The sequence below is a fragment of the Arachis ipaensis genome, chromosome B01, assembly GCF_000816755.2.
Source record: "Arachis ipaensis cultivar K30076 chromosome B01, Araip1.1, whole genome shotgun sequence".
In the NCBI taxonomy this organism is placed as follows: Eukaryota; Viridiplantae; Streptophyta; class Magnoliopsida; order Fabales; family Fabaceae; genus Arachis; species Arachis ipaensis.
The window spans coordinates 43,487,590-43,500,499 of NC_029785.2; the positions used below are offsets into that span (position 1 = coordinate 43,487,590).

General features: G+C 36.6%; 1 protein-coding gene across 4 annotated transcripts; it reads right to left on the reverse strand.

Moving 5' to 3' along the window:
* On the reverse strand, positions 7,419–8,649 carry LOC107629730. Of its 4 annotated transcripts, none has more exons than XM_016332617.2 (3): positions 8,494–8,649; positions 8,178–8,330; positions 7,419–7,842 (listed from the first exon to the last, which is right to left on the reverse strand). In XM_016332617.2, exons 1-2 carry the CDS (start codon positions 8,497–8,499, stop codon positions 8,178–8,180), a joined length of 159 nt encoding a protein of 52 aa, XP_016188103.1. In that variant the 5' UTR covers positions 8,500–8,649; the 3' UTR covers positions 7,419–7,842. The 4 variants fall into 4 exon arrangements, with proteins under 4 accessions (XP_016188103.1, XP_016188094.1, XP_020976422.1 ...); XM_016332608.2 differs by having other exon boundaries at positions 8,182–8,330; positions 8,494–8,648; XM_021120763.1 differs by having other exon boundaries at positions 8,438–8,623.

Sequence of the window (12,910 nt, forward strand, 5' to 3'; positions counted from 1 at the left end):
TCTTGTTCCTAACATGGTATCAGAGCTTATGTCTTTTTTTTTTTCAATGAATATTAGTTCATAGCCCCATTATTTTTCCTTTTCGGCAGTGTTCTTTGGCCTTCTTTTTCGTTCTCTTTTCGACGCTTTGGTTCGTCACCCCCATAACCATCTTGTTCGTGTTGTCTCCGTGATTCCAAAGCAACCAGAACTGCCGCCATCCGCCGCTAGACGCGCCTCCACACACCGCCGAAAGACGCTGTCACGACCAGGTTGCTCTTCCTTCCAGCTTCCACCCGTGCCTCTTTGCTCGCCTTTTTCGACCTGTTTCTGACGCTTTGGTTCATCACCTCCTGCACCGTTGTGATCCTCTCGTCGTCAGCTTTCCAACGCTGCCGAGATTGCCGCCAGATGCCCCCGGACGCGCCTCCACGCGCCGTTGGAAGCTCGCTGTCCACCTCCATTGATCCTCCCCCGAGATGCTTCAGTAGCCGTTGGATCTTGCTGTTGATCCCACGATCCTGAAGCCGCCACGTGTCACGCCACCAGCCTTCCCTGCGACCCGCGCACCCTCTCCTGACCCGACCCGGCCCGCGCGTTGACCCGAACGCCACCTCGACGCCAGCTCGTCCTTCTCATCCTCTCACGGGCTGCCACGTGTCTCCGTTGCCCTGACGTGGCGCTGACGTCACTGCTGACGTGGCGGTGACGTGGCTGACAAGCGGGACCCTCCCTAAGATTTTTTGGTGAGCTCTTTCCGATTCCGCGCTCCGTTTTCTCATTTTCTGCTTCAAAATTGCAGTTTTCTCTCCTCTCTTTGATTTGTGTGACTACTGTTATGGAAAAGTCAGATGTTTTTGTTGCCACAGACAGAAAGGATACATTCTGTTGAAACTGCAACCGTTTTGGGCACCTTTTCTCCGTTTGCCCCTTTGTTGAATGTCGGACATGCCACCAGAAAGGGCATATTAGCTACCATTGTTCATAGTTGCTCTGCCGTTATTGCAAGCTCTCGGGACATTTGATTACTACCTGTCCTACTCGTCCACCACGTCCTGCGCCTGCTTCTACTGTTGCTGCTACTACTGAACCTACCCCCTCTGCACCTTTCAACCCGTCTCCTGTCTCTCTATCTGATATTGCATCTCTTCTACGGCGTCTTCTCTCTGTTTCTGGTAATACTCCTGCTGCTTTATCAACCCCTCCAGGTGATTCTAAATGGTACTTTGACTCGGGTTGCTTTAATCACATATCTCCGTTGCGTAATATTTTCTCGTTCATGTCTACAACTACAAATGGACCTTCTGTCAATACTGCAAATGGCTCCCTCTTGCACGCAACACACAAGGGTTCTATATCCCAATTTCCGTCGTGATAATGCTATGGAATACCGTGATTCCAGACTCTTAGCCTTTCTTGCAGAACAGGGTACTTTGTCTGAGTTTTTTTGTCCTGGTACGTCTCAACAAAATGGTAGAGCTGAACGCAAACACCGTCACATTCTTGACTCCGTCCGTGCAATGCTCCTTTCTTCTTCTTCGTGTCCTGAGCGTACTTGGGGTGAAGCTGTTCTTACTGCTGTTCATGTTATCAATAGACTCCCTTCCTCTGTTCTTAGTAATGTTACTCCCTTTGAGCGTCTTTATCATACCCCCCAGATTATAGTTCTCTTCGAGTTTTTGGTTGTGTATGTTTTGTTCTTCTTCAGCCTCATGAACATAGTAAACTTGAACCTCGGGCTCGTATGTGTTGTTTTCTTGGTTATGGCACTGAACACAAGGGTTATCGTTGTTGGGATCCTCTCTCTAAACGTATTCGTATATCTCGTCATGTTGTCTTCTGGGAGTACCACATGTTTTCTCGGTTCTCATCCTTTGAGTCGATTCCTACTACTCAGTCACCTTTGTTCACTAACCCCAATGTTGATCTTTTTCCTAGTGATGATTCTACAGGTTCTATCTCGAGTGACCCTCCACAGCCTCCTGTTCCTCCGCCTTCTCCATCTCCCGATGATTCCAGACCGGATGATGATCCTGCTTCTACCGTCATGCCTCCTCCTCCCGCTCGTTCTTCTAGGGTAAGGAATCCACCTCCTCATCTTCTTGATTACCATTGCTTTTCTACTATTCTTCATCAACATGAACCTAAGACATTCAGAGAAGCCTCCTCAAACCCAAATTGGCAACAAGCAATGCAAGAAGAATTACAGGCACTTGAAAAGGCACACACCTGGGATTTGGTTGATCCTCCTTCTGATCAGGAAGTTGTGGGCAGTAGATGGATCTACAAGATCAAGACTCGCTCTAATGGCTCTATTGACCGTTATAAGGCCCGGTTGGTTGCTCAAGGTTGTACGCAAGAGTATGGTATTGATTATGAAGAGACTTTTGCCCCTGTCGCTCGTCTTACGTCTGTTAGAGCTCTTCTTGCCATCGCCGCGGTTAAAAAATGGTCTCTCAGTCAGATGGATGTGAAGAATGCATTTCTTAATGGGGATTTGAAAAAGACTGTCTATATGAAACCACCTCCGGGATATCCTTGTCCTTCTAATAAGGTTTGTCTCCTTCGCAAGGCACTTTATGGACTTAAGCAAGCTCCTCGTGAATGGTTTGACAAGTTCAGCACTACCATATGCAGTCTTGGTTTTACTTCTAGCCCTCATGAGAATGCGCTCTTCATTTGTAAAAGCGAACGTGGAGTTGTTCTTCTACTTCTGTATGTTGATGACATGATAATTACTGGGGATGATGTTGATGGTATCTCTAATCTCAAGGCCTCACTTCACCGTACCTTTGAGATGAAAGATCTTGGTTCTCTCAGCTATTTTCTTGGTCTCGAGGTCATCTCCACCGATGATGGCATCTATCTCTCTCAGGCTAAGTATGCTTCAGATCTTCTTGCTCGCGCTGGGATTACAGATAGTCGCACTGAGTCTACTCCTCTTGAGCCTAATGTTCGATTTATCCCTATGGATGGAACTGTTTTGGATAATCCGACTCTTTATCGCCAGTTAGTTGGAGGTCTCGTCTACTTGACTGTCACCCGACTAGACATTGCCTATCCGGTTCATGTCCTCAGCCAGTTCTTGTCAGCTCCTCGTACTACTCACTATGCGGCAGTTCTTCGCATTCTTCGGTATGTCAAAGGCACTCTATTTCATGGCCTTTATTTTTCTGCCCATTCCTCTTTGACCCTTCAGGCATACTCTGATGCTGATTGGGCTGGTGATCCCACTGATCGTCGTTCTACTACTGGTTACTGTTTGTTTCTTGGCGACACTCTCATCTCTTGGCGTGCTAAGAAGCAAACATTCATTGCTCGCTCAAGCACAGAAGCTGAGTACCGTGCCCTCGCTGACACCACTGCTGAGGTTATCTCGGTTTGCTGGTTTCTCAAAGATCTGGGTGCTCCTCAGTCGTCTCCTACTGATGTTTTTTGTGATAACTGCAGTGCTATTCAGATTGCCCATAATGATGTGTCTCATGAACGCACCAAACATATTGAGATTGATTGTTACTTTGTTCGACAACGTATCCTTATTGATGCTGTTCGTCTCATTGCCGTTGGGACACTGGATCAGACTGCTGATATCTTCACGAAAGCTCATCACCCGACTCGCTTTCGGACTCTGTTATCCAAACTCAAGTTGGTATCCTTAGCTCCCACTTGAGTTTGAGGGGGGATGTTAGAGAATCAATATAATCAATTTAGATCAATTAGCATCGTTTATATTTATATAGCATATCTGTACATTAATTGTAGGATTCTATGTCTTTATTACTTTGATTCATTTAGCACCTATAAATACCCCTTGTATATTGTACCTCAATACACAACTGAATAATACACTTTTCATATTGTTCTCTCAGTCTCTTGTTCCTAACAGTTTCAACATTTGATGAATTATTTTTCGGAGTAGATCATCGATTCTATCCCAAACATTTGTATTCTAACATCAAGAAGAGATTTTTAAATCTCAAACTAAAGCGTTCATGATGTGTAATTGATGGCAGGATAACATTGAATCACTTTTATAAACGTTAAGGATACAAATAGGACGATTTAAACGTTAGGGACACAAATAGGATTTACCCTAAACGTTGGGGACAAAAATAATACTTTACTCTATATTAAATTATATTTTATTATATTAAAATTAATATTAATATGTTAAATCCAAACGGAAAAAAATCTCAATAAAAAAGAGAAAAATATTTGTTGAACCTAAAAAATGACTAATTTATATTTCTATTAGTCTATTATAAGAGTAAAATATAAATTCAAATGTATCACTTCTTACTCTCTTGTATTATACTAACAACACAATACCATAAAAGATGACTAAATTTCTAAAGTAATCTCTTAAATTTATGATTTTTATTATTTTATCTTTTCAAATTCAAAATTTACAATACTGATTTCTCATATTTAATTTTGGATATTATATTACTCTTTGAACCTTTTCTAGTACCAAATCAGTAAAGGAAGAGTCACCAAATAAAAAAAAAAAAGTATTGAGTTGACTTTAACTTACCACACTAGATACGAGACTAAACAACATCATTTTGTTTTAACAGTTAAACAAAACAAAATCAAGAAAACGAAGAAGAATTTATATGATATACAAGCTATTTTATCTTTTTTTTTTTAACTTTTCTCTTTTTGTTCTTCACTTCCTAACGATCTTTTTGCTTTTTTGGTGTATACACCATTTTTATTTTGGAAAAATGTAAAATACTGTTCAGATTTTAGTTCCGATTGATTTACCAATTCTCGAATTGTTTTACAGTTCACTACTAGTTTAAGAATTGGATGATTTTGTCTAAGGTTTGAACTGGATTGGCTATCGATTTCTAGTCGAATAGTTTGACTAAACGATTCAATTCAATTTCCAAAACCATTATTAAGATATTTAATTTTTTAAAGGCAATTGCGCTCTCTGCTTGATGCCTTTATCCGAATTCATTAAAATTCACCCAAATTAATATTAAAAGAATATCTAAATTACACAAATGACTTTTAGAACTCGTTTGAGAGGTAGCAAAAGGTTTTTTTTTTTTTTTTTTGTACTTTTGAATTATGAAAAATCATGTATTTGATATCATTTTTGAGAAATACTTTTAATTTTTCAAAAAGTTAATTCAAAGTATTTGAAAAAATAGAAAAATATGACTTTTTTTCTTCTCAAAAGTTATTTTATCACTTTCATTAAAAAATTTTGACTTTAAAATAAAAGAGACATTTCATCTATTAAAAGTATTGTCTCTCTACCACTATTTTCACACAATGTTCCATCTGTACCAACGGTTTTTTTTTATCATTTTATCACTCTATTTGTATTATTAAATTTATATTTAACATTGTGTAGTATAGAATCTCAGTTTCATTTTTATTTTTTTCACGTGATTTTGATAATTGTTACAGCAAATTCTTGACCCGATAAAGGCAGAGAGAATTCTAGGGAAAAACCGAAAGCGCTAGAAAAATGGAACTAATAAGGGAACAAATAAAGAATCAATTGCATAATCGATTGTAATCTTAGTAATTACTAATTAGATTATGTAAAATCGACATTCAATATTGGAAGGTCTTCGTTATCATGTTTATTTTAAGCGATAAGTACTATTTTGGTCCCTAAAATTTATGGTCAAAATCAAATTCGTCCCCAACGTTATTTTGGATTTAAAATTGTCCCCAACGTTTCATTTAGTATTAAAATTGTCATTTTTAATAAAATTTTTTTTAGATGACAAAAATGCCCCTTTTTCACCAGTTCCAACAAAATTCAAAACTACAAATTCTTCTACAAATTGAGGGGGAGGGCATCGACAACCTCTCTCTCTGGGACGATTTTAATACCAAATAAAACGTTGAGAACGATTTAAGGACCAAAACAGTACTTCTCCCTTATTTTAATATCTCCATTCTCTTGTGTAAACAAATTGTATTTTTTCAGTCATTTATCCAAATGCTACAACTTTGAAACAAGTACTTATAACTAAAAATCTAAACACAAAATAACTTATTTATAAATTGTTATTAATAAAAGTCCTTATATTTTAAGAGCTTATTTAAGTTTTTACCCAAACTGAACCCTAGTCAAATACTAATAAAAAAAGATAAACAATTAATCATGTCTTATAGATAAATTATACAAGATCTAACAAATAATTCTGATTGGATGATTGTGCAAAAATTAACAATTAATCGTCTTATAGATAAATTATACAAGATCTAACGCATAATTCTGATTGGATGATTGTGCAAAAATTATTATTAATGAATCAAAATTAAACTAAAACATAATAACCTGTAATGATAATGTTTTAATTCTAATAATGTTTAAACCATTTAAAATGTGATTAAATCAAACATAATAAAATGTAATAATAATGTTTTAATGCATTCACCCTTACAATTGTTATCAAGAAACATATGATAAAGGGATAATCATGCCGTAATCAGTTCTATTCATCATTACAAATGTCCTCAAATTGTTATGTGCATGCGATGTTTTCAGCAACATTGGACAGACAATCTTTACTTTTAACCATAACTTTTACGAACTATAAATGACAACAAATGAAATTGTTGTAAATATTCTTAGAACATGCGCTAAGCATGCAAATATTCCTCCTTACCTGCCTCCAAAATCTTATTGCACATTAATGGAGTATTTAGATTTTAGATAGATCACGAGTTGATGTGCACGTGCTCCGTCCATTTATACAGCGACATTTCAAATAAAAATGTAGATTTTATCACAATATAATACTCATATGTCAGTTTATAAAATAAATGAAGTAAAATCCACCTAAATACTTCATGAAAATGCAATAATTTACCAGCCAATGCTCTACAGCCAAGAGATAGCTTTCATATTTCATTAGCTCTTCAACAACTCCTTGATGTGTATCCACATTGAAACTCATTGCAAGCAGTCCAGTTTACCAAGGAAACGATTTTTGCCCAGTTTACATGTTTTAATGCATAACATTGGTAAAACATGCTCCTAGAAATGAATTATCAGAACTTATTTATACATTGCAAAGACACTATACCATTAACTAAGACAAGTTTCCAGCTTTATTAGAGCAGAGATGTTATGTTACTAACATTTCCCATTCTCACGGTTACACAGAATAACCATTCACCCAGCTACCCTCATGAACCATGGTTCTGAACTTCTGATAACCTAAGGGTGTACTTGTGAATTGGGAATCTGGAGAGAAAGAGGGAGGGAAAAAAAGGGAATCTTAACAGTAAACAGACTTGGCTTTACTTATCAAGAAGCCATTCCCTTCCCTTCTTTTCCTCCAAGATCCCAAGGATTGGATAAAAAAGTTCCCATTTCCTAAATTTAAAAGATAACTTCCAGAGGCAAGTTCCATTGCCTAATAATGATAAATCCACAATCCTTCACGTGAAAGAACCTCAAATGATCAACTATCAAACCAGCAAGAGCTTGTGTCTTTATTCTTACTATTTTGTGAAAAGAAAATACAGAAATCATGTCCAAAAAAACCTATGCCAACCATGGTACACAAAATGTAAAAATATGAATTTAAACAGTGCCGAACTGCCGATAGATGAGTTCATAGTACGCGGAAAACAACCACTTGAGATATGGTAAGTTGGTAACTAAATGCATTTACTGATTTACATTTGAAGCAATAGTAGTGATGGTTAAATTTGCTAAAAATCTTCTAATCTAATAGTAAATAATCAATCACCTCCTCCAAGCATATCCAACAAATACAAATCCACTAAGCTAGATCAAAGAGCTCTCATATCATTATCATCACAACCATCATCATCATCAATGTCACCAATATCATACCTCTCTATATCAAAACCTTGCTCCTGAAACAGCAACAACGCACGGCACATCAAGATCTCATTATCTCTCAATATCCCTATATTTCAATCTACTACCCTACCATTTGATTAAGCATTCACACAAAACAAAAAATAAAATAATAAGAAATAAGAAAATAAAAATACAAAGAAAGTAAAAGAAATTCATCGTCTACTTGATCTTCTGAGTAGCCACCGGCATTTTAAGCAATTTAGTTACGCGATTTATGAATGTAACGAATCATTTCCAGATCCAAGTAAGCAAATAGAAATTTCGGTACAAAAAATTGAAAACTAAAAGAAGAAAAAAGAAAAAAAAAAAAAGAAAAAGAAAAGCACACCTACGTCTGTTTGGAATATGAAGAAGAGGAAGGTACGCGCTTGTTTCGGAACATCATGTAACCCACCGGAAGCACAACTCCGATCATCATCACGGCGGCTCCGATCAGGTACCTCAGTGGGCTTGGCGGCTCCACCTCCACCAACGTCCTTACCTGCACCATTATCGCAAATCACAACCCACAATCGACAATGACCACAACGTTCCGATCCCAAATAAATGAATAAGAAAGACGAAGACTGAGAAGTGAGAACAGTAAACCCTAAAGGAAAACGACATCGTTCAACTCGATCTGGTTCCCAATTAGATCGACTTACAGGCATATCGAGAAATCTGTGGAAGAGAACAAGTTCCTACTGCTCAGTGTCGTTTCCAAAAGGAAGCTTCTTCTCCTCCTTTTTTTTTTTTCTCATTTAACTGAAATCACTTGGATGAAATCAATTCTCACTTATTTTTTATTGTTTATGGCCCCTTATTTTTGTGTAAATTTCATTTTAGCCGCTTATTATTATTTTTCTTGTACACTTATTTTATTTTATTTAAATTGCCGGTGGATCTCTTTCTTTTTGGTGGGTCCATTATGTTGGATTCGGCCTTATTCACTCTAGCCCAGTTTTGAGGGGGTAATTTACCTGATCCCAAAAGAAAAAAAAACAAAAAATTTACTATTTTTTGTTATGAACTAGTGTATGAATTCGTGCTTAGTACAAAAAAAATTTATATGTTTGGATATTTCAAAAAAAAAATATAAAATAATTATTATGTTAAGAAATTTATAAAATTATTATCAAAATTAAAGTTTAACTTAAAAATAATGAGTAATAATTATTTTATATTTTTAAGTAAAATAATTTAAAATAAAATTAAAATATTTATATTAAAATCCTTTTTTTTTCAATTTACCAAAAAAAAAAATCCTAATTTTTTAAAGACTTTTCTATAAACAACATTGATGGTTGAATTTGCAGATATTCCTATGTGATTCATAAGTTAAACTTTTAAACCTCTGTTACTCTTAACTCTTGAAAGTGCCACATATAGTTGGTCATGTGTAAAAACTGGTTTGGGCAAGTACACTCCAACATGAGATAAAGTGTGTTCCTGAGACTTATTAATTGTCATGGAAAACGATACTATTATGAAAAATTGTCTTTGTTGGAATCTAACTGGGACGGTTTCATTTGTTGGTACCATATTCATTCTTGGAATCAAAGCAGTTACCCGTTAAGACTTCACATTCTATGACATGATTTTCAAGTTTCCTAACTTGTAGCCTTGTACCATTACAAAGACCACTGGATTGGTCAATATTCCTCAGTAACATCACCGGAACACCAACCTTGAGTATTAATTTATGTGAAGGCAAACCAGAGTAATTTATGCTATTCAGTAATTCAGGATCATAGAGATCTAGTTGAATCTTCATATTTCCTTCATCCATACAAATCGAATCCGAACTAAGATATAATTTTTTCCCTCCAGGAATGATAGCCATCAGATGGTTGTTGACCTCTTCAACGATGTCCAGCGTGGGAGTCAGTATAGTTCTTGCTTTGAAAAAAATCCTTTGAGGATATGTTATCCAAAATATTTGGATAAGTAAAATGAACCAACTCATCAAATGTCTGGTCCGAAAAAGGAATAACAATATCTCCTGGAAGACATATCTCAGATTCACCATCCATATTGTCACATATTAGACCTTCACAAACTTTCAATAACCACTCACTAAATTGCTCTGTCTCATCTTAATCTGAAGTAGTCGTCCCTACAGAGAGTCTCATGTTTTTTTGTTAGTTTGAGCACTTGACAAAACTTCCAAAGGTAAGACGAATTCACGGTTAAATGAATGATATCTTGTCTCGATCCTCGTGAAATGACAGAAAGAATTTGTCTAAAGTCTCCACCTAGTACAATCACTTTTTCTCCAAAGGGCAAATCTTTGTTATATATTGGAGAAAACCTCATGATATCACATAAGCATTTATCAAGCGTTTCATAGCAGTACCTACTAACCATTGGAGCCTCATCCCAAATTATAAGTTTGGCTTTCAACAGCAGCATTGCTTGAGGGGAACCAGGTTTGATGTTACATACAGAATCCTCAGTTATATTCAGCGGTATTTTGAACCTTGAGTGTTCCGTTCTTCCATTGGGAAGAAGTAAAGATGCAATACCACTTGAAACAATATTTAACACAATATCACCCCTTGAATGAATCTCAACAGACATAAAGTTCCAGAGAAATGTTTTTCCAGTACCCCCATGACCATATACAAAGAAAAAACCCCTTTATCATAATACACAGCTGTAACAATTTTATCGAATGCATATTTCTGTTCAGGTGTTGCGATGGCTACCATGTCTGAGGCATTTTTCTTTAAACATCCCTGTTAAAGTTTAGCTCTTCCCTGATAACCCTTTCGGTTAACAAAGAACTATCAACTTCAGTTGCTAAAGGCATATGAGGATAGTCTTTCAAGGTTTTACCATAGGAATGTAAGATATTGTCTATATCCATTAAGCACAACTAATTAATCTCATCATCTGACATGGTTAACTCTGTATATTATACCATACTGTAAAAATTCAATCAAACTAAAAATGATAAAAAATGAAGAACTTTTATAATTGCAATTATAAAAACTCACCCCTCATGTTCATCACGGTTCTCTGTTGATACAAAATATCATCTGAGAGTTCATGCCAACATCTATCCCAGACATGTTCTGGTCTTGAGATATTGTTGGATGTTAATAGAATGACAAATAACCTTCTAACATATGATCCTGAGGCCCATAAGCTTACTTCCTTAATTGCATCCATGAATTCTCTACCATCTTGCAAGAGTCCAAGGACGAAGCATGCAACTCTATACGTAGCATAAATTGTTCCTCCTACTGTTCTTATATCTCAAAATTTTATACATCCTCTTTGAGTATTCAAGAGAAGTCATTGGTAATATTCTTCAGTATTTGCTGCAAAAAACTTGGTTAAAATCCCACTTTTAAATCGCTAAATGGATTAGGCTACGCGATTTCAATTATTATGTAGCTACACATCCGCATAAGATTAATTTTTCTAAAAAATATAGAATAATTCTAAAATTGTATAATCTACAGATTATAACTGCTGAAAGTTATTTGAACATTTGTTTTCTAGTGTATGGATGTGGGGTACATGCTGTTAAGATTTTAAATTTAAATCATCAAATAAATAAGATCAAATTGAATATAAACTCATCATTACCAACAGGTACAAGAGTAAACCTTCCAATTGCGAAGCCTTGCTTTCGAGAAAACCACTTTGAAGCATCGTCCTTCTAAACAAACTTGGTTGGAAACTCAGCATAAGTCAAACTTCGAGCATATGGATATGACATGTTCGCCGCCATCCATCCCAAAAACATGGACTTGAGATATTGCTCTTTCGACGATATCATTTACATTAGATGTTTCACTACAAACCACAGGTTGCTCATCCTCCAAATGGAATGGAAGTCTAATCACAAATGGTTCTTTCTCTTGGATTTCGTATCCAAATAAACCAGACTGCCTCACATGCCGAAATATACCTACAATCGTAGTAATTCCTAATTTCGTCAACAACTTGTGTGGCTTCTAACGGATCACCAGCGTTGTATAGGATAGTTGTTACGCGGTTATTGCCCTTGTGTACATACTTAAACAGATACTTAATAGAACTTGTTTGGCATGTGTATTCCACATTTATGTGGCACCCGAACTTGAGCAACAATTCTGGATTATAAGGAACAATGAACTTATTGTCTAGTACACATTCCCTTTTCTTCACTATTCGACCGTTATCAGTATGCCTATATTTGGGAAATCCAACTTCATCAATTAGTGTTCGCTGTCTAAACTCTTTAGGATAAAACTTTGAATAGGATCCATTCTTCATGCAAGGTGAATTCTTGTTGTACGGACCACATGGACCATGTACCATGTAATTTTGAACAGCTCCATGTAGATTTGGCCTTTCATTTTCATCAGGAATCTCAGCTATTATATGTTTGTCTATGTCATCTGGTGTTTGTGTGCATGGAATTTAACTTCGCACAACTGAAACAGCAAGTGCACTGGGTCGTCCAAGTAATATCTGAGGTGAGTCAGGGTAGATCCCACGAGGATTGTCGGCTTGGATCAAACAGTGGTTATCTTGTAAATCTTTGTCAGGCGGATAGAAAAGTTGTGTAGTTGTTTAAATGCATAAAAGCAACTAAAGATAACGTTACTCAGTAATTGTGAATTCAATGATAAGAAGATGGTTAAGGCTTCAGAGATGCTTTGTTCTTCTGGATCAATACTTTCTTACTGTCTACTCCAACTGTGAATGATTTCTTCTATAGCAGGCTATATGTGATCAACGTTGGTTGAGAGGCCGCCAATCTTCCTCTAGGATGAACACCATGTTTAGTGCACATCCAGTCTGAATGAGGGTGAAGCTCTTGCAGTCCATCCCCTTGGTGATCCTACTCAAAACGCCATAGACAAGGTCGAATCTTCCGGATCAGAGAATACTGCGCTTTTATTCTAGCCTTTACCACAAAGACCCTAATCTCCCCATACATCAGCTAAACTGATGTCTCGAGAAGTCCCCAACGAAGTCATGGATTAGCCGTCTAAGAGATGTATCCTCAAGCTAGTGGTTCATTGATATCTGATGAAAGACGCTCGCTAAACCCATGTAGAATAGAGATAGCTTGTGATGGTT